The sequence below is a fragment of the Morus notabilis genome, unplaced genomic scaffold (assembly GCF_000414095.1).
Source record: "Morus notabilis unplaced genomic scaffold, ASM41409v2 Scaffold1038, whole genome shotgun sequence".
NCBI classification, from domain to species: domain Eukaryota; kingdom Viridiplantae; phylum Streptophyta; class Magnoliopsida; order Rosales; family Moraceae; genus Morus; species Morus notabilis.
In genome coordinates this window covers 24,545-47,500 of record NW_010363735.1, presented here as the reverse complement: position 1 = coordinate 47,500, position 22,956 = coordinate 24,545, and the positions used below count along the sequence as shown (strand labels likewise).

The 22,956-nt window shown below is 32.3% G+C and overlaps 3 protein-coding genes across 5 annotated transcripts in view; all 3 read right to left on the bottom strand.

Moving 5' to 3' along the window:
- The window catches only part of LOC21386261 (cyclic nucleotide-gated ion channel 1), a 7,764-nt gene extending 5,054 nt beyond the window's left edge, over window positions 1-2,710 (bottom strand). Inside the window, exons 1-4 of one of the 3 annotated variants that reach the window (XM_024169979.1) lie at window positions 2,554-2,710; window positions 1,377-1,454; window positions 1,134-1,178; window positions 95-569 (exon numbers count right to left, since the gene is read on the bottom strand). In XM_024169979.1, the coding sequence (XP_024025747.1) occupies window positions 95-569; window positions 1,134-1,165 (507 nt within the window). In that variant the 5' untranslated portion in view covers window positions 1,166-1,178; window positions 1,377-1,454; window positions 2,554-2,710. The other 2 variants (XM_024169981.1, XM_024169980.1) reach the window with 2 other exon arrangements.
- An 11,179-nt stretch (window positions 2,711-13,889) lies between these two features.
- Window positions 13,890-14,288, bottom strand: LOC112092849 (cyclic nucleotide-gated ion channel 1-like). The gene has a single exon (XM_024169988.1). The coding sequence runs from the start codon at window positions 14,286-14,288 to the stop codon at window positions 13,890-13,892; it is 399 nt and encodes a 132-aa protein (XP_024025756.1).
- A 1,225-nt stretch (window positions 14,289-15,513) lies between these two features.
- LOC21386259 (cyclic nucleotide-gated ion channel 1) lies at window positions 15,514-19,989 on the bottom strand. The gene is made up of 8 exons (XM_024169990.1): window positions 19,913-19,989; window positions 19,291-19,744; window positions 18,177-18,395; window positions 17,426-17,712; window positions 16,988-17,099; window positions 16,513-16,845; window positions 16,165-16,416; window positions 15,514-16,029 (listed from the first exon to the last, which is right to left on the bottom strand). Exons 1-8 carry the CDS (start codon window positions 19,987-19,989, stop codon window positions 15,514-15,516), a joined length of 2,250 nt encoding a protein of 749 aa, XP_024025758.1.
- Between the last annotated feature and the right edge of the window lie 2,967 nt (window positions 19,990-22,956).

Genomic DNA, 22,956 nt, shown 5'->3' with positions numbered 1-22,956 from the left:
ACAGTCTTCCTCTTTATCTTTTCTTTCTCTACTTTCCTGCTCTCTTTTTTATTTTTGTTGATTATTTTTATCTTAAAGCTCATATAGTAGATACCTGTGGAATGGGAAGAATGGAAAGAAGGTCTACGACGATCAGATTCCAAGAAATCCTGCCACTCTTAACCAAATGAATACCTATTTTCTTAATTTCCGAATTTGGCGGCTCTCGTCTTTTTTCCACCTTGTAAGCTTTGGCAATGTTATAGACGATATCCATAACGTAAATTAGGTCAAAAATAAATCTCCAAACTAGAGCCAAAACCCTCAACTTCTTGTCCAACTCAAAGCACTTGTGCTCCTGATCGATAGTTGGAATGTACAAGAACAAAGGGTCCAGTGACACTGCAATCACACATGCCAACACAATTATCTTATTCCACATTGGTTGGAACCCCTCTTGCTCCACAATCTCCATTAATACTTTACTCAAGCTTTCCTTCGGAGCTCCTCGTACTCCATCGTTCCTCAACGACATTTGTGTTACCGTCGGGTCGATTACTGTACTCCAATCTGGGCGTTGTTCCAGGATGCTGAAACAACAACACATAATTAACAGGGCATGATCACAAAAAAATAAAAAAAAATGAAAAGACATCCATGTCGTTCCATAAAGTAATGTTATGTATCACTACGAATTCAGATTTCTTGTCCAATTTTTTAGTATTGCCTAATAACTAATTATATTATGTAAAACCATTTTAAGGATCCAGATTTTAAAACATGAAATATTTAATTTTAAATTGTTAAATAACGTGTTATAATATGGCAGTTAGACACTATTTAAGATACCAAAACTAAACAGGAAAATTGTGTCAGCTTAATTCCAATCTCATTTATGCTAGACTAGTTGGGAGGCACAAATTATATATATATATATATATATATTTCTAGTAATTATACAGTGATAATCGCGGATAGTACATATTTAATTACATTTCTTATTCTACATGACACAAAACAGGGAGTATCTTCTGCAATTTAAGTCTCCCATACATGAATAGATACACAATTAAACATAAGAATTAGCTTCAGCAAAAAATAAAAAAATAAAAAAATAAATAAAAACAGAAGAACGAGTAGTAGAGTCAACGAACCTCACAGATACTTTCCCTTCCGAATCATCCATGATGTGTTGTCTCCTGCAGAAATATGAAGATTTATATTGTAAATTAGAAGTTTTCTTTCTTATCATCAGCCCAGATCACATAAAAAATTAAATATGGAGTCAAGAGAAAAAAAAAAATCCATGATCCAAAAATCAATTATAAGGACAGAGAAACTGAGATATAATAATTTGAATACGAAATCAAAACAATTAAAAGGAATTTCAGAATAACCTGCAAATTCTCAATGAGATGTGGTCTTTACACAACTTGAGCTTTGAGTATCACAGGTTTCTGTATATTAATTGACACCTTCATATAAGGAAATTTAAGAGTTACTATTAGAATGGTCAGAAAGCAAAAAAAAAAAAAAAAAAAAAAAAAAAAAATTATTTAAAAAAGGGAAAAAAAAAAAAAAAAAAAAAAAAAAAAAAAAAAAAAATCATATACATGTGGATATATAATTTATAATTTTTAGCCACGACGACAATTTTAACTCGTAGTATCCATAACTCTATTGCACAATACAAAGAAACAAAGACATAAATAGAAAGGAAACAGAATTCATAACCAAATATGCAAATCAAGTAGTAGCCTTCAACGTTCTACTTGAGAAAAATCACTAAAACACAAACAATATTAGCTCGCTAGCTAGTAGCCTTATTGAGGGGGATAAATTAATATATATATATATATATTTATATATTTAAGCATATATAATATCTACAACTTAAAAGAACACATCCCAAGTAAGTGGATACCTATTTGGTAAGAGAATCTTTAAAACAAACTATAATGTTATTAAAAAAAATAACATAAAAATAAAATATACAAATATAAGCCAGAGGCCAAAATCAAACATGTCAACTAAAAATAAACTGATCTAAGTGCGGGGAGGGCTTTCCATAAGAATCAGCAAGAACAAAAACTCTGTAACACCATCGACATGCCTCGTTAAAATATCTAATCTAAAAAGAAAAAATAAAAAGAAGTATATATGTGATTATCCAAAGGGTCAAGCCAACTGCCTAAATAAAAAAAAAAAAAAAAAAAAAAAGGGCACAAAAACGAAAATAATTTGAGAATCGAGCACAAGCCCAAAGCAACAATCTCAAATGAGAATATAACAAATTAAAGCACATGACAAAATTAGAAGAGAAAACAGTCGTCAAATGAGAGTATCTCTTCAAATTTAGTCATTTACGCAATTAAGCATCTCTAGCAGTGATTGCAAGACATTCTTTTGAGGCTTAAAGACAGCAAAACGACAAGAGAAAGATCAGCGAGAAAACCAGAGCAGAAAAAAAAGGAAGAAACATAAATAGGAAAAGAAACTAAAATGCTAAGTACTAATACTTCACAGAGAATGAATTAATTACATAAAAGAGAAGCTTCAAACTATAATACGTACTCAATAAAATGACGCCTTCTAATAGAGCAGCAAGAGAGAGCTATAAAAAGAGTATTAAATAAAGCAAAGAGTGAACGAAAACTGAATTTGGCTAGAATCACTCAAGTTTGGTAGAAAGGATCGGGGAAAGGGGATAGAAAGAAAATATGTAAGAGATTAAAAGATTAGGAATGATGGAAAGTTTTCGCTTAGGTTGTTTCGTAGATATGATGGAAAGAAAATGAGAATTTGTATAATTATTATTTTATTCATATAATCATATCAACTCACTTGAAAAATTAAGTGCCCGTTTAGTTCGTTGATTCGAATTGAAATGTGATTTTATGTGAGAATTTTTTATTATATTTTTTCATTCCCTTTTTTTTTTAATTATTCTTCTTCTTACAGAATAATTCTACACTATTCATCCACTAATCTCTTTCCCCACTTCCTTCGTTTCTCTTTTCCATTCTACCAAACATAAGTTTTTGGCTCCACAACCTAATATAATAGTGTTTGTTATTGAAGAATAGTTGAAGGCCAATTAAAGTAACTTCTTCCTATAAAATTCAAAATATTAATGGTGGCCCCATGCATCGACAAGTATTATTCTTGCTTTCCCGGCTGCTTTTGAAATATTTATCCACATCCAACTCATTTTCTCACACAAGTCCAAGTCAAGAAAAGATAGAAGATAAAAAGCTAATTAAAGTAGTAAAAAGCATCAAAGTGTGAACAATTATTGAAGACGACAATTATTGTGGAAATATTCCGATCATGGTTGAACCTCGTGTAACATATGAAAATTAGACTTAATAATGCCTTAAAATTCGAGCCCAATTGACAAGTTCATGATCAGAGTACTACTCGTAAGATATTTCTTTTCGCTGACGTATTTTGCATGGACGTAAGCAATGCGCTAAGAAATTAATTAAGAGAATCCAAGGTACAACATTTGCATGAATGAATAATCAATACAAGTACACAAATTTTATGTTACACACGTCTAATTTATGCTCCGTTTATATTGAGAGTTCTGACTTGATTTAAGATCATAGTTCTTGATTCGCTACAATATTTTTCTCTCATAAAAAATTTAAATTTTAAAAATCAAAGTAATGAATTATGGTTCTGAATTCATGAACCAAACGTCACCTTAATTACCTAGTTATAATTCATTAACAGTCAAGTCAATCCCAGAAGGGGAAATACATGCATAATTAGTTCATTTAAGAAGTTTTATTACCATCACAAAGCCACATGCTGGTTGGTAAAGGATTAAGGAAAGAAAAATAAATAAATAAATTGCACCTAGTAGCTCCTCAAAATTTAAGCCCATTTTTGTAAATTTAGCGACTATGTAAAGGAAAATTTTAATAAAGTGACAAAAACACAAAAAAAATTTGGAGGCACAATAGCTAAAAATATTCTTAATATATTAATCAAATCAAATCAAACGTAAGCAAAACACACTAGCATTATGTTTTGTCCAATTAAAATTCTAGTCATATTTTGGGCTCGCCTTCCAAGCTCGATGTGATAAATGAATGCATATAGAACAAATCTATGAAAGTGCACACTGACTAGAATCTTGAACATCATGTAATACAACAAAATTAGATGCTGCGGATTGTGTCATGCCCTAAAATTTCTTACTTTAATACATGATAGTAAAAGAACTCAATCTACGGCTTGGCAAGTCCGTTAGATCCTTAATAGCAGCTGGAATGCAATTGTATTAGGACTATCCGACCACCATTCATATGCTGAAACTGAATTAAGAACTGAAATTGGCTAATTAATTTATCGACCGCTTGAGTGCCCTCATTCTCATGTATGTGAGAAAACTATACTGTCATGTTTTCAATTTCTTGAATTCAGATTCTCTATCTAATTTTAGTATCTCAAATGACGTCTAACCAATTTGAATCGTATCATATCATTTAAAAAAAAATTGCAATGATATTGAGTTGACTTTTATAAGGTTCCTGTTAAGTGCTCATAATGTATCATAATATAGTTGATTAGATATCAAACTGGTGATCTCAATCTCAATTTCTCTATGGTTGAGATCCAAAGATTGTCGCTTAGACATCCATAATATTGATTCCTTACTTGTCACCTAACCATACATATGACATGATTAGTTAAAAAGATTTCTTTAATATACCTAGGGCCTACTTGTAAAGTGCAAGATTCAAACGGTCATATGAATCATGGAAACAGATAGTCATATACTACGTAGTTGATCTTAAAGAAAAAGACGCCGCTTACCATAATTCATTTCCAAGAAACTTGTTAAATACTAATATTTATCATTGATCAATTACGAAAGGTACTTCATAATAATAGAGGTAGTTCTAACTTCTACCTCGTCTTCGAATTATATCATATACTTACATCATAATATCAGGAAGATATAAGTAATAATTTGCCAAGCGCTGATTGTATTTGCACGACTCGCTCCGGTGAGAAATCGCATACAATTACATGATCAATTAGACGCTTGCTTCAACCTTTTGGGATAAACATGATGACGAATATTATAATAGAAAGCTTTAATTTTGCTAGGTACTTATAATTAGACAATGCCTGAATTTTACGTGGTTTTATAAGTCCACACAAAACTAGTGGTGGTGTAAGAATTGGCTGTTTTGTCATAATTTGTTGTTGAAAATGGAGATCGAACTCTCATCTTGTTGTGTGTCTAAGACATATTATTTGAGACTGCATAATGATGTCTTTGGTCTGAGACTTGACATCTGTGGTCGAGAGCGGAGGGTTAGAATATGAGGCCGATTCAAATTTCCACGCCAGAAGTTCCTCTCCGCAGAAATCTCCTTTCGCAATGCTCCGGATGGAACCATTTCCAAAGATCAATACAACGCCTTGCGTGACGAAAAGCGTAAATATGACCAATCGGTTCTCCCTCTCGAATGATGTATTTGGATGGAACCATTTCTAAAGATCAATAAATCATCAGTCGCTCATCGACAATATGGAAGCTTTGGCACCTAGCTCATTGGATTAAACAAGATTAGCGTTGCTAAACTAACAAATTAAACAATGTGATCTATGTTTTGTTATTTTGCGAAAATATGTATTTCTTAAAGATCACATGCTGATGAGGAATGTGCCTTCCTTAGTGTCTCCAAGCAGAGGTGTGTCTCCCAGCCGAGGTCTTTCTTGCTACCACTATTACGTCCGCTCGGAAGAACAGAGAGAATAGACACCAGATCAGCATTGTCATTTTGGTTCACTAATCTGTCATGCACATGTCGCATTACCATCGCCCCGATATATGCTGGGATGCCACCTTTTAGTATCCATAGTTCTGCAGTTTGTTCCTCGATCTGTTTGTGTGGCACAACAAATTAAGGAATTAGCTCATCAGTTTCATGAAAAATTCAAGAATGTATAAGCATCACAAGGCAAAACTCACTTCGTCTAGAGCATTCAAGCCAAGACGGCGCATTTCTGGAGAAAAATACGGTTGCAGTTTCCTTTTCAGTTTGTCAACGTTGAGAATTTCGTCATCTAAACATGCCTCCTGTATGCATGTGATGATCACTGTCTTTACTTCGTGAGGCTCACGAAGATGATGGGCTAAACGCCCAATGCTATCTATGTACTCTTCTTTCTCATTTATCTTCATTTTTCTCCGGTTCATTTTATCTTTTCGTTTTTCCTCTTCCATCCAAAAACTGCATATATAACTGTCCGAAAAAGATAATTTAATTTAGAGCAAAGATGATTGAGTATATGCTTTATTGTAACAGATGGAAATCAATAGTGTATAGTTTTAGCCATTTACGTCTGCGCCATTTAATCATCAATGTACCCTTGGGCTTTCTGAACCCGAATTTGATCAATAGTCCTGGTTTTTTCCTTAAGAAAAAAAAAATCCTCCTGATTTCCGAGAGTTAGGTTAATTTAGGGCATTACAGCAATGGTATAAATGCCTTTTTTTAGAAGTCCCTGTTATGGCTGCTCCTTTCTGAATCTAAGAAGAGATTGGTTGAATTTCTTAAGTTTGATTATGGATTTAGATTAGGTTATGACTCTATAAGGCTTATGACGAATAGGCTAAAAATAAAATAAAAATAAAAACAAGGGCAACGGCAAGCTATACGATTTCATCCTAACTTTATATTTTACAATCAAAGAAAAAAAAACATAAAAATTTATAAGCCCTTTTTGATTTATAATGGATATTAATATAATTAGTAGACAGACCCCCCAAAGCTTGAAGAAAATATTTTGCATTAAAAAAAAAAAAGACTGAGCGCGGACCTGAACATTTCCAATGAGATATAAAAATAGAAGCAAGCCAAGCATAGAAGTGAAGTTTGCAAAGATGGTCTCCCTTGCATTTGAACTTGTTTGGAGATTTGAACCGAACGAACTGCGACAAAACCGCGATAGAATGTAAACAATCTAGAAACCAAACTGTTATCTATTCACTGGAGAATCATGAAAAATAAAGAAAGTCATATGTGCTTCTTATAATATGATCATGATTAATTAATCAAATTCATGAAAAAGGAATAGAAATAATATGATGAAATCTAAAATAGTATTTGCTGATAATTCATAAATGTTTAATGCCAAAATATAGAATTTCCCATGTCAAAACCTTTTTTTTTTTTTTTTTTGAAAAGGTGCAATATGTACGTACAAACCTTAGGTTTCGTATGCCCCAGCCGAAGCATTGCAACAACTTATTCAAAATATGCATTGACCCAAGAGTACCAGATTGAATGGCTCCAAGAAATATTCCAAAGTCGAAGACCGTCGAATTTGGTGGATTTATAGGGCAAAAATCATTCACAAATGCCAAAATATTCCTCGAAGTGCCAAGTCTATTCACATTGCAGCTATTAAAAACACTAGAAAGACATCCATTATTATTATGACTATTACTGCAGGCATGATGCCAGCACTCCACCTCTCGTTGAATGGAAAAAAAAAGTACCAAAAGGCTCCTAGGACCTATTACCAACAAGGATAGAATATATAAAAATCAGAAATTTGAATGTCGAAATTACATTTTAGATTTTAGACCATGTTCATTTTACTGATTTGAGTTTAGAATTTGAGTTTTATTACAGTAGAAAGCTTTCAGAAATAGTCACGTCTAACTTTTTAGCTACAATAAAAAACTCACATAAAGTCACATTTCAACTCGAATTAAAAACTCAAATCAACGAACTAAATGAGCCCTTATTATATATTTAAAAGGTTTATAATTAAAATATCTTGTTTGACATTAGAAGACGCGCTCCTCGCGGATCAAGAATTTCATTTATTATTGATAATTTTTTTCCTTGTAATAATCTTCTTCCCTGCATGTTCTTCATCTTTTTTAGAAAGTTGCATCTCATCAGTAGTAGTAATCTTTGGATTCCTGCGATCAATAATATATATGCAAGTATATAATTGATAAAAAAAAAATTAATGTCAGTCAAAATATAAAGTATGAGAGTGGTTAAATCTGCTGAAATAGGTCGTGTGGACACAAATATGTATAGATCATTCAGGAAAAATTATAAGTTTTATTAGGATAAAGGAACTTTTTGTTTCCAAGGTAAATAAGATAATTAATTAATCAAGAAACTGACCTCACTGCTTGCATCTCTAATTCCGATGACATTCTTTTGCGGCTTAAAGACAGCAAACAGATAAGAAAAAAAGCGAGAATAATATAGCCAAAAAAAAAAAAAAAGGAAGAAACTTAGGTTTTGTTTATTTTACTGATTTGAGTTTTTAGTTTTAGATTTTTACAGTTAAAAGCTCAAAAAAAATATCGTATTTATCTTTTTCTGCTACAGTTAAAAACTCTCAGAAAATGTTACATCTCAGCTCGAATTGAAAACTCAAATCCGCGAAGTGAACTAAGCCTTAGATGGAAAAAGAACCGAACTAATTAATGCGTCAAATATGGTGATCGGTTGTGTAACACCCCCCATCACTAAACCGGTCTAAGGCTGAATTTAGCGGGGTGGTGCTACTTAAAACATACTTTCTATACTTAAAACAATGTCATTTATAAGATGCGAAAACTTGTGGTTGATTTCATCACAAAAATTTCTTAAAAGTTTTTGAACAAAATGAGTCAGTGCGTAAAATGATTACAACCACAAATCTTAGACATTAAACAGTTATTCAAAAGCGATAACAAAAAAAAACATTTTGAGCCCATCTATTGTTTGGAAGTACATATAAGCAAGATGTCAGATGTAGGACTTGGAGTACTCAGCCAACCTTGGAAATCATTATTCTTTTTTTTTTACTCTTCGGTAACAACAACACTGCATCACAAGGTAAAATTAATGAGCAAATAAAGTAAATATATAAAATCTTCGTGGCTAAAATCTCTTTGTTAAACATTAGTTCATAAACTTTCATACTTATTCTTAGTTTAGGTATGATACAGAACTTCGGTTCCAAGTAAGCCTCTCTATATAGGACCTTCTTTACTTTTCATCAATTCTCTTCTCTTAAACACTAAGCGGGGTTTTTAGAATCTCTTTCTCTTGTGATCAACAAGAGACTTCCTACTAGCATTTTTCTCTAGTTGTCTCAAAGAGACAGTTTCTCTAATTTGGGGTACCGGTCCTTCGCACCCCTGCTTACCTAGCCTCTCATCCATATACCATACCATAAAATCTCTTAAAGCATAGAAACATAATAAGCAAATATCATAATCTCTTTCAAAATAATTAATCATGAATACTCTTTGAACATAATCATATTAGGGTGTTGTAATGCAGTTTTGAAATGCTTTTAACTCTACTTACCTGAATTTTGATCACCACTTTGCAAGCACAAACTAGCTAGTTGTGGGGAGCCTTCAATATGCTAATTAACCTTTAAAAATCATAGCTTTCAAAAATTACATTCATATAATCATTTAACAAAACACATAACTGCGCAATATTACGAAAATATTCATAACAAATTCATCAAAACTCAAAATATTATGAGACTAGTGGCAAATAAAAGTAAACTCAAAACGCTCTTTTTAGAGCTACTACATGATAGGTTTCGGATTTTTCAAACTAACCAAAAATAGCCCGAAATTCAGATTGAAGTATAATCTCGTCAGGAAAATGAAAGCTTTTGAACTGAACTTATAAAATTCATAACTAAATGTAGAAAAATCCGTTTGGAGTGATTCAAAAACTCACGTAAAGCTTGAGATGTATAATTTAATATAAAAATATAAGATCTGTCAAAATCATAAGTATATATAGCACAAAAACAGAATCTACATAGGCTGTACAGAGGACTTATATTTAAACATTTCATCAAATACCTAGCATGCAGATCTTAATCTTCAAAGACCACTCTCAAATACATGAATCATCATCTTAATAAGAGTTTATCTTCAAATAATCATCAATAATATCAAGCTAAAATCATCAATTTCACCCAGAAACCAATATTTGAACCAAAACCTCAAGAAACTCATTTTTAAGAGTGTACAACCAACATGCATGATAAACCCAAACCCCGTCAAAAATCCGACTCTCAAGTTGGATTTCAACATCTTAATCTCTGAAATCTTAGTTCCTAACATAAGAAAGAAGTTACCTCAAAGAAAAACGTGTTCCCAAGTGAATAGAAGCTCAAAACTTGGTGATTATTTTTGGTTCTAGGTTTAAAACGAGTTAAGATGGGCTGGTTGAGTCTTTAGCTCTTTCTCTCTTAAAGTGATTCAAATGATTCTGAGTTTTGGGTGAGAAAAGGAGTGAGAAGAGAGAAGAAAGTGCTATGGTCGGAGTTCTAGGGTTTTTTGCTGAAATAGACCTAAAAAGGAAGCCTAAACTTGATAGAAACTAAACAAAAGTAAAGTGGCCTTATAATAGAACAAGTGCCTAGGTTTTTCTAAGCCTTTAATAGCTATCATAACCTCATAAAATTAGCTTTAAAGTCTCTATTTTTCTTCTTCAATTAGGTGCCTAAAGTTCACTCAATTTGCTAACATAGACTTCTCTCACCAAAAACTCAAAATAACAACTAAGTCCTCAACACATTTACATAAAACCATATAATAAAAATATAAAATAATGATTCATCATTAAATCAATCATAATAGAGGTAAAATATCATATCAAATAATCATAATAAATATCATGTTTCTTCATAAGTTTAGGACATTGAGTTCCCACATCGAGCTAGTTGCACTGCACATTAAAACTGAAAACTCGATTAGCAAAGCTATAAGTTTAATAAAATCATATGATAGCTATAATAATAAAATATAATGCCAACAAATAACTTTTAGGTAAATGGTAAATGTGATGCATGATTTTAATTTACTAAATTTATTTATTATTGGCTAAAGGCTTAATTAAATCTCGGGTATTACAAGTTGATTTCAAGTTTACTTATCATTGTTTGATTTCAAGTTTTTCGATTAAAAATCCACCCAACATTGAAAAGACTAAAATTAGTGGACCCCACTATGTTTTGCATTTCTCCCTTTCTTTTCCTTCTTACCAAACAAACTATCATTCTCCATCTGATTTTCATTCACCAACTTCTTTCCTTCTTCTTTTCTAATGACGGACCCCATGAAGAGCCTAGTGGAGCACATGCCCCCACCCACTTTTTTGATATTTATAAAATAGATTAATTATAAAAATTATCTCTAAATTATACCTATTGTAACATTTTGTCACGTGATTTTTAAAACGTAACATTCGTTCTTTCTTAACAATGAAATATTAACAAAAGAGACGTATCCGTTAGGTTTTTAATATAAATTGACATTTAGTTTTCTATTTTGAAGGTATTTTGATAATTCTATAGTTTAAAATTTAATATGTATTTAAACTAACTTAAATATTCAAAAAAAATATCATAAATTTTTTTTATTCTACCAAAAAACTCATAAATTTTTTTATTCTATCAAAAAAGATTCATAAAATTGTTAACTTACATTCAACCAATAATATATGTATCATAATTAAAAGTTTAAATTTAAATTAGTTTTAATTTCAAACTAAATTCTAAACCATAGAGCTATTAAAATACCCAAAATAACAAATTAAATATCAATTTCGGTTAAAAAAAAAAACATAACGGATGAGACTTTTTTTTATTAACATTTCATTGTTCAAGGGGAACATATGTTATGTTTTAAAGATTGTGGGGCAAAGTGTTATAAGAGGTATAGTTCAAGAGAAATTTTTGTAATTAATCCTTACAAAATAGAACAAATGCATAGTTATAAATCTTTACCCTGTTGCCTGTTAGATGCCCCCACTCCTTTTGTAAAATATAAATGTAACTTCTATATTTCAAGAATTTGCATAAATTGCTCCCTAATTTCCATCAATGTTCATTATTTTATATCATGATCATATATTTTACAAATTCTTAATTTTTTCTAATTTATCAGTGTGTGAAAAAATTTTATTATTTTTTTTGTAAATACTAATACTCTCCTTTTATTATTCTTGCTTTTCCAGTTGTTTTTGAAATATTGAGCCAAATCCAACTCGTCATCTCACATAGCTCTAATCTAAGTCCAAAGAACATACAGAAGATAAAAAGCTTTATTAAAGTAAAAAGCATCAAAGTGTGAACAATTATTGAAGACAATAATTATTGTGGAAAGAATAAAAGCGTTATTTATTTAGTCATAATTTAATTTTTATTATTACAATATTTTTTTTATAAAAATTTAAATTTAATTTTTTTATTATAATATTTTTCTTTTACATTCACAATTAAATTCTTAACTTGAGTTGTAAAATTAACATACCCAAAATACCGGTAACTGTTACCCTCACCACTTGACGTGGATGCTAATGTGGACCGGGACCTTGCATATTTTTCCAAAAATAAAAAAAATAAAAAGGGAGTTTCTGTTATACTTTCCTCTTTCTCCTCCCCTTCTGCATCAGTTTTCTCTCTGTGACGAAGTCAAGGCATAGTTGCTGGAAGCAAACTTACAGTAAGGTTGAAGAGTAGAAAATGAGAGAAATAGAAAAAGCAAGAGAAAGAGAAACATGGAGTTGAAGGAGAGAAAAGACGAGAGAAGGAGTAAGGGAGAGAGAAAGAATAGATGACTGTAAAAGTCTTTTTTATTTAGTGGACCCTACAAGCTATAAATTGCTTGTTTTTTTTTTTTTTTAAAAAAACTTAGAGCTGTTTTTAAAATAAGGTCTCGTTTATTTTACATATTTGAGTTTTTAATTTTAATTTTATTATAGTTAAAAGTTCTTATAAAAAGTCACATTTAATTTTTTTTCTGCTCCAGTTAAAAGTTATCACATAAAATCACATATCAATTTGAATTGAAAACTCAAATCAACGAAGAAAACTTAATGAGGCCTAAGAATGACTTCCAAAATACCCCCAATCAGCAGCCACTTTAGCTGACACCTCAATGCCATATTGCCATGTAGGATGGACCAGTTTTATTCTTGTGGAAATATTCGGATCATGGTAGAATGGACTCGGTGTAACATATGAAAACAGGACCTTAGAATGTCTTAAAATTCGAGCCTAGGTTTTATGTTCAAGATATTTCTTTTAGCTGACATGTTTGCTTGGACGTAAGCGTGGCTAAGAAATTAATAGATGTCTCGTTCATTTCACCGATTTGAGTTTAGAATTCGAGTTTTGTTACAGTAAAAAACTTTAAAAAACAGTCACATCTAACTTTTTTGTTACAGTAAAAAGTTCTCATATAAAGTCACATCTCAACATCAAATCAGCGAATTAAATGGGCTCAGAATATGTTACACATCTAATTTAGTTACCTAGTTATACTTCATTAACTGTCAAGCCAATCTCAGAGGGGGGTAATACAGGCAAAAGTTCAGTCAAGAATTTTTGTTACCATCACGAAGTCACATGCATGCTGGTTGGTAAAGGATTAAGGAAGAAGTTTATTAAGAATTTAATTTTTCTTGGAAAAAAAAAGTAATTTTAATAAAATTTTAGTCCTTAAATTGCACCTAGTAGTTCCTCAAAATTTAAGCCCTTCAAATTACAAGAGTTATAGTTTGTTTTCGTTTTTGTAATTTATCGACTATGTAAAGGAAACTTTTAAGAAAGTACAAATAAACACCAAAAATATTTGGAGGCACAATAGCTAAAAACATCCTTAGTATTAATCTCATCAAACGTAAGCAAAACACACTAGCATTATGTGTCCAGTAATTAAAAATTCTAGTCGTCATATTATACAACAAAATTATATGCTGATTGTGCCATGCCCTAAAATGTCTTACTTTAATACGTGATAGTAATTAGTAAACGCTTGAGATATCTGAAATGGCTACTAAAGCAGGGATTTTAAACAGAAAAGAGTCCTAGCTAGATACATTATTTCAATATCACGATGGCATCCATGCGGTGACACCTCTAATTTTCCGGTTGACGATTGGCCACTTATGCGACGGAAGTTTTTGCCTTCTGCGTCGGCAGCGCAACCATGCTTCTCCGATTGCGCTGACGGCAAATCGCTTCAGAAGCTCGGCCTTATATTGCTTAGCGATTGGGAATTTCCACCAGTACTTCGTGAGTATGAGCTTCAGGTCCACTGCCTTGAGTGTCAAGGCTTCGACATTGGTGTGGGACTGGACATTTTTGGTGGAGATCGGCACCTCGGTATAGGAGGCTGAGCTCAACTGCCACTCCAGAAGTTGTTCTCCGTAATAATCGCCTTTCGCTACGATCTTCATGATTGAACCATTGCCAAAGACCCACACAAGGCCTTGTGTGACAAAAAGCATGTGACTAATCGGCTCTCCTTCTCGTATTATGTAGCTGTTCTCGGCATAGATCACGGGCTTCAGATGTTTAATTTTATTATAGTTAAAAGTTCTTATAAAAAGTCACATTTAATTTTTTTTTTTGCTCCAGTTAAAAGTTATCACATAAAGTCACATCTCAGTTTGAATTGAAAACTCAAATCAACGAAGAAAACTTAATGAGGCCTAAGAATGACTTCCAAAATACCCCCAATCAGCAGCCACTTTAGCTGACACCTCAATGCCATATTGCCATGTAGGATGGACCAGTTTTATTCTTGTGGAAATATTCGGATCATGGTAGAATGGACTCGGTGTAACATATGAAAACAGGACCTTAGAATGTCTTAAAATTCGAGCCTAGGTTTTATGTTCAAGATATTTCTTTTAGCTGACATGTTTGCTTGGAGCCTTGGACGTAAGCGTGGCTAAGAAATTAATACATGCCCCATTCATTTCACCGATTCGAGTTTATAATTTAAGCTTTGTTACAATACTAAAAAACTCTAAAAAACAGTCACATCTAACTTTTTTACTACAGTAAAAAGTTCTCATATAAAGTCACATCTCAACATCAAATCAGCGAATTAAATGGGCTCAGAATATGTTACACATCTAATTTAGTTACCTAGTTATACTTCATTAACTGTCAAGCCAATCTCAGAGGGGGGTAATACAGGCAAAAGTTCAGTCAAGAATTTTTGTTACCATCACGAAGTCACATGCATGCTGGTTGGTAAAGGATTAAGGAAGAAGTTTATTAAGAATTTAATTTTTCTTGGCAAAAGAAAATAATTTTAATAAAATTTTAGTCCTTAAATTGCACCTAGTAGTTCCTCAAAATTTAAGTCCTTCAAATTACAAGAGTTATAGTTTGTTTTTGTTTTTGTAATTTATCGACTATGTAAAGGAAACTTTTAAGAAAGTACAAATAAACACCAAAAATATTTGGAGGCACAATAGCTAAAAACATCCTTAGTATTAATCTCATCAAACGTAAGCAAAACACACTAGCATTATGTGTCCAGTAATTAAAAATTCTAGTCGTCATATTATACAACAAAATTATATGCTGATTGTGCCATGCCCTAAAATGTCTTACTTTAATACGTGATAGTAATTAGTAAACGCTTGAGATATCTCAAATGGTTACTAAAGCAGAGATTTTAAACAGAAAAGAGTCCTACCTAGAAACATTATTTCAATATCACGATGGCATCCATGCGGTGACACCTCTAATTTTCCGGTTGACGATTGGCCACTTATGCGACGGAAGTTTTTGCCTTCTGCGTCGGCAGCGCAACCATGCTTCTCCGATTGCGCTGACGGCAAATCGCTTCAGAAGCTCGGCCTTATATTGCTTAGCGATTGGGAATTTCCACCAGTACTTCGTGAGTATGAGCTTCAGGTCCACTGCCTTGAGTGTCAAGGCTTCGACATTGGTGTGGGACTGGACATTTTTGGTGGAGATCGGCACCTCGGTATAGGAGGCTGAGCTCAACTGCCACTCCAGAAGTTGTTCTCCGTAATAATCGCCTTTCGCTACGATCTTCATGATTGAACCATTGCCAAAGACCCACACAAGGCCTTGTGTGACAAAAAGCATGTGACTAATCGGCTCTCCTTCTCGTATTATGTAGCTGTTCTCGGCATAGATCACGGGCTTCAGATGTTTAATGATCTCTCCATGCACTTCCTCATCCACATTTTGAAGCTCCGGTACCTGGCTTACATATACACAATAATAGACTAAAATCAACAGAGTAAAACTAATTACTGAACTAACTCATTTCAAGTACTATACCTACTTAATTATAAGCAAAAAGCATAAAATAAAAATAATGTTTCAAGAACTTGCCCTCTTCAGGATATTCAGGCAAAGGCGTTGCTTGATAGTCCTTTGAAGTTCGATAGGAAGAATTGAGAACAGATTCACCATATCAACATCATCATTATTATTTTGTAATCTGTGTCGTACACATTTCTTGATCATGGGAATGATATGTTTAGGGATGCCGTTTTTCAACATCCATAGTTCTGCAGTTTCTTCGGTCTTATTCCACAGGTGTTTTGTCTCCCCTGAAATTATATCTTTCAACTTCAAATATATCTATTACACAACAAATTTAATTAATGAATTAGCCCATCTGAATTCGTCAAAAGAATACTAGCTAACTAGGACATCATGAAAAAATTAGAAGCTTACTATTTGTAGGTCACACATGGCACAATGGTCGTCGTTTTCCTTTTGCGTTGAAAGGTGGCCATGGCCATTTTCTAGCTTTGGTTGATGTTCAGCTTGGAGAAAATACGGGTACAGCTTCTTTTGCAGTTTCTTGAAATTAAGATACTTTTCATGTTCCAGAAATTCTTGCATATATGCCATGATCGCCGTCTTTACTTCTTCGGGCTCACGAAGCTTATGGATGGACGCCCAGAGATCTATGTCAGGTTCTCTTGCTTTTACTATCTTTTGAATCTCATCTTTCCTCTTGTGTCTTCTATCTTCTGATCTCTGAGTTGATAACTGCATATATAACTGCAATCCGCAAAAGTTTTAAGTTCTCAGTAAAACTCTTATAGCCCAAAACGTGACTACATTTTTTAGGGTTAGCACTATTAAGAGGTCTAATGCTTCAATATAATGATAATTGATTAAAAGATTAAACTACTGCACTAACCTGCAGATTTCCAATAAGATACAAAAATATAAGCAAGCCGAGCATGGAAATGAGAGCTGCAAAGCAGGTTTCCCATGCAGTGGAACTTGCTTCCAGGTTTGAACCAAAAGAACTGCAAGATATTGGATCGATCAAATTGAGCACGAATACCATTATTAAAGGCCAAAATATTAAACACGTAAGAAACTTTATGTATTACTATAGCTAAAAGATTCATAACACTATATAATAGTATGAAAATCTAAATTTATGTATATCATATGTAGAACCAATGACAGTGCTTGTGTTCTTATATCTTCAGTTGATTAATGTAACTTTGGAATTTTTATTTCAAGAAAATAGAACTTATGGTCTTTAATCTTTATTCCAATAAAGAGAAACACGTCAAAAGCATTTTTTGTAAATTAAGGTCCTATAAATATAGATGTATGTACACACCTCAGATTACGCAGGCCCCACCAAAAACATTGCAGCAACTTACTAGGAAAATCTGACGAGGTAATAATACCAGATTGAATGGCTCCGAGAAATATTCCAAAGTCAAAGACCGTCGAGTTAGGTGGATTCATAGGGCAAAAATCATTCACAAATGTCAAATTCCTCGGAGTATTGTCGTTGCAGCTGTTAAAGACACTAGGAAGACATCCAATTTGATTTTTGCACGCATTTTGCCAGCACGCCATCTCTTGTTCAATGGAAAAGAAGTACCAAAATGCTCCTAGTATCTAGACGAGGAAACAAAAAAGAAAACTTTAAAAAAAAAAGATTAGAGTGGAAATAATAATTAAAAATTATGAGGATTGATTTTATAAACACCTCCTGAACTATTGATACTTTAAGTCAACTTGCTCCTGATTCATTGATTTTGTGTCAACTTACCACCCGATTTTTTAAAAGATCAGGGTCAATATGCAAGTTGTCACAAGCACAATAATTCGGGAGTATTTATGATATTCCATTAGTTCAGGGGCTCTTTTAAACCATTTTACATATTTTAGGGATAAAATGAATTCTTTTCAAAATTGAATGGGCATGTTGAATTAGGGTAGTATTTCTAAAATTAATCCAAATTATTAATATGAAGTGGATTATATAGATGTAGTTGCTCTTGTGAATAACTTGCTATCTTATATACTATATTAGGCTTCTAATTAAGATGAGAGTTAATGAAAACAGTATATATTCTTACATGACTAGCAATGATGTAGAGAAACAAATTGAATGCCCCTCTAACCCATATAATTTCACTGAATGCATCGCGAGTCTTTTTAAGTGCTTCACAAGCTAGGTATATTTGAAGAACCCTTGGTGCATATTGGAATAGAAGAATGATGTAACACAAGAGCTTCCTTGCACTCGATGGTCTTAAGCCTTGCCTTATCTCAGAAAAGTAAACTAAAATTACCACCTGCATAAATTACCATATTTGTTTAGTGTCAAGTCGTTCCATATAATTGCCATTGCTAGATAGAGAAGATGATAAAGTATATAGTTTAGTAGTGATACAACTAATTGGTCAAAGTCCAACTAGCTAGCTGGAAGAAGACTCAAACTTTTCAACTAATGAAACTTATACTTTGTCTAGCTCGTTCGACTTTGAGGGGAAAAAAAAACACTTTTAGAAAACTCACTAGCTTTTTATTTAGGGTTATTCTCATTGGTGTCCACTGAACTTTAGGGTCATTTTTAATTTACCCCCTAAACTTTAAAAACTCTAACTTTATTCTCCAAACTTTGAATTGTTCTCACTTAACCCCTTTTGTTGTAATTTTTGTTAAAATCAGACGGAAAAAGAAGAGATTAAGTGTGATCGTGTAGTTTTTATCTTTTTTTTTTCAATAGAAATCTAAATAGAAAGATCATGTGACTGTGTTATTCTCTTTTTTTATATATGTTTTTAACAGAAATTACAACAGAATGGGTTAAGTGAGAACAATTCAAAATAAAGGGAAAATGAGAGTTTTTAAAGTTCAGATGGCAGACTGAGAATGACCCTAAAGTTCAGGGGTATCAGTGATAATAATCCTTTTATTTATGAATATTAGAGCCTAGTTTGGTTTATAGATCTAAACAGAAAATCAAATTTTTATGAGAGTAAATACTGTAACAAAAAGATTTAAAATGTTATTTATGTTTTGAACCAAATACGACCTAAGCTCTTTAGAAGTTTGAGTTCATGTTAATAGGTCAACGTGTTAAGTGAAGTGTCTTAACTATGTTTTTATAAGTCTATAATTATATATAAATATTGATTTAAATGATGTAGGATTCGAGTTTCTTATTTTATCCTTTATATCTTTTACCTGTGGGACAGGAAGAACAGCTAGAACGTCAATTAAGATGTATGACCATTTAAATCTCCTAGCTCTTGCCAAAGCATACTTGAGGAAACCATTTTCTTCCCATTCCCCAGAGTTCCTGGGCAGGAATCCAACAAGAAGCTGGAAAACAATATGCAGTATGTAAGAGAGATCCGTGATAGATCTCAAAACAAGAGCTACAATCTCCAAATTCTTGTCCATTCTAAGGCACTTCTTTTCCTCGTTTAGAGTTGGAATGTACAAGAAAAATGGATCTGTTATGACTGCAATCACCCATGACGTTAGAAATATCTTGTTCAACGTTTGAAGATACGCTCCTCGTAGATCAAGAATTTCCTTCATTATTGATAATTTTGTCCTTGTAATATTCCTCTGTGCAAGCTCATCATCTCTTTTAGAATGTTGCCTCTCATCAGCAGTACTTATTTTTGGATTCCTTTGATCAAGAATTAAGATGCAAAATAATTGATAAAAGAAATTAATGTCAATGACTCTGGTAAATTAGATAGTATGATGAATTAGGTAGAGCGGACACAAATATGTATAGATTTTTACTCAGTAAAAAGAAACTTTTTTTTTTCTTTTGTTAACAAGAAAAACTAACCTCACTACTTGAATCTCCAATTCTTGCGACGTGATACCGCCGGCTAAAGGCACTACTTCACGTTCACGGCGGTACATAACTGTTCCAATCAGTACTATAACTCCTGCAAAAAGAAGACAATTAAGCGAAAGAATAAGAGTAAAGAGAAGGTTTAACATCAATATCAACCGGAACAAAGGTATGGCTGTGAGAGAATTATATATTAATTGAGGTTTCATATTATGAGCAACTAGAAAGAATACTAGAGTATATAAATACCTGCCAAGAAATGCGATTAACAATGCAAATCGATCGAAAGATTTGACAAATGAAATATTAAGACTGTAAAGGAAACTGGGTTGGGCACCAAGTTTCAACCAATTAATATATCTATGGAAAAACAAGTAGTAGTGTAGCGGAAATCAATTCTCATAATTAAAAATCCGACAGAGCAAAGTTGGTCCAATTAAACTTAGAGATTAATTAATTCTGGAAGACTTAAATTTTGTATGGAACTTAATTAGCGTGATCCCAAGTTTGCCGTATATAACTAATGTTAACAAATTAGAATAAAATCAATTCAAATCCGGTAACAGCGCAGCTACAGCTCTTATAATTAGGAACACTGGAAGAAAAATATGTTGTATTCACACTAATTCAGTACTAAGGACTGGTAAAACTAGGTAGAATAGAAGCAAGAATTAAATATAGCACGATCAAAGATAGTGTAACCCAGTTAATCATAATTTTAATGATTAATAATTGGAAAAACCTCGTATAACGTTATGTTAACCAAATCACTTATTCAATTTTGACGTCTTAAAATAATGTCTAATTAATCAGATTATTATCACGTCATTTAAAAATGTTTAACACATTAATGTTTAAGTTCATTAAATTATGTGTCATAATATGATTAGTTAAATACTATTTGGAGTACACTGAATAATTCCACACAAATTAGACAGGTGATTTGAATCCAATATTATTGTAATGTGTAACAGCTGCAATTAATAAATTTGGACTATATGACCTTAAAATGTTCCCACCAATAGTTAATCAGCCAACTTAATTCCGATGTTATCTTGTTTAAGACTAATAAACTCTGCACGAGAGTAGCGTGGCTCCATAAATATAAGCAGATGCCTCGCAGTCAATGCTAATTTATAATTAAATCGAATATATTCCATAACAGTATTCACGTACTTTTTTATTTTTTGACTGGATTATTCGTTTTTTTTTTTTTTTTTGGCTAATTTGACTGGCGTATTCACGCACGTTTCTTCTTGCTAATGAATCCTAGACCAATGGCATCCAAACCAAAGCTATATCTGTATCTTCTTCTTCTTTTTTTTTTTTTTTTTTTTTTTTTTTTGCTGAAAAAAGATACGTATATTTTGATTAGGTATCGAAAGACTTTCATTAATTGTTATTTTACCGTGTTCATACTATAAGAATTTAATTCTTTTATCAATTAGAAGATTCCTTCAAGCTACATACGTAGGCGTAATTAAATATTGTGAAATCGTAGAAAATATGCCAATATAAAAAGCTTAAAAAAGTATATAGGCCAATTTTTAGTTATAAAAATTAATAGGTTATAACTTGTCAAGTTATGGTTCATAACCAGATAAGTTATGAATAAACTTGTCAGGTTATGGTTCATAACCATACAAGTTATGGACAAAAACCGTGAATTATGGACAATAACTTGTCAAGATATGGTTCATAACCAGACAAGTTATGGACAAAAACAGTAATTTAGTCTATTTATTAACTTATGTAAACTATTGACCTATTAATTTTAATTCATCTCAAGTCTTAGCCTATTTCCCTCTTCCTCCCTTAAATATTTATGAGATTGATCACATGTTCACATGCATCATGGAGAACGAGTAATGATCATATAGAAACTTCGTAGCTCCTCCGAAGACATAGACACCACAATTAGTCTTCAAAGAAAATTGTTGAATACTAAACTACTAGTCCATAAAATTTGAGTACCGATCAATCATGCACATCTTGCTTTTAGTCTTCGTCTATATATATAGTCTCCAATGAAAGCTAGTCTATATACATATATATATATATATATATATAATAAACGCACATGATATTCCGCTGCCTATTTTCCTTTTTAAGTACGGGCACTCAGCATAGATTTTTTGCACCAGTTTGTGATGTTATTGGTTTATCACTTTAGCATTGGAAGAATTCAAATGTCTTTTATTGATCTTGTCCATTGTGTTGAAGAAATTTACAATAAGGAGAGCTTTGAATTCTTTATATGCTTGATTTGGTCGATCTAGAATGAAAGAAACAATATTGTACATAAACAGCCTATAAGATAAGTGACTCGTATCCTTTCATGGCCGTCTCAATTATTATAAGACTACCAAGAAGCTAATTTCATTGTCATGTGTGTAAGATGACCCAAATCAGCAGCCACTTTAGCTGACACCTCAATGCCATATTGCCATCTAAGATGGACCCCAGTCTTATTCTTGTGGAAATATTCGGGTTTTTGGTTGAACAGCCTCGGGTACCATATGAAAACTGGGCTTTAGAATGCCTTGAAATTCGAGCCTAATTAACAAGTTACTGATGATCAGAGAACTCGTGGGTTTTTTTTGTTCACGATATTTCCTTTTTGCTGACGAGTTTTGCTTGGACGTAAGCGTGGCTAAGAAATTAAGAGAATCCAAAGGTACAATATTTGCATGAATAAATCTGTACATGTAGTTTTTTTTTTTTTTTTTTTTTATATGCTCATCAATAAAAGGAGATTAATTTTATGTTAACACACATCTAATTTAGTTACCAAGTCAATCCCAGAGGGGTAATACAGGCACAAGTTCATTTAAGAAATTTTATTACCATCACGAAGTCACATGCATGCTGGTTTGTAAAGGATTAAGGAAGAAGCTTATTAAGAATTTTATTTTTCTTGGAACAAAAATAATTTTAATGGAAATTTAGTCCTTAAATTGCACCTAGTAGTTCCTCTTAAGCCCGTCAAATGACAAGAGTTATAGTTTGTTTTTGTTTTTGTAATTTATCGACTA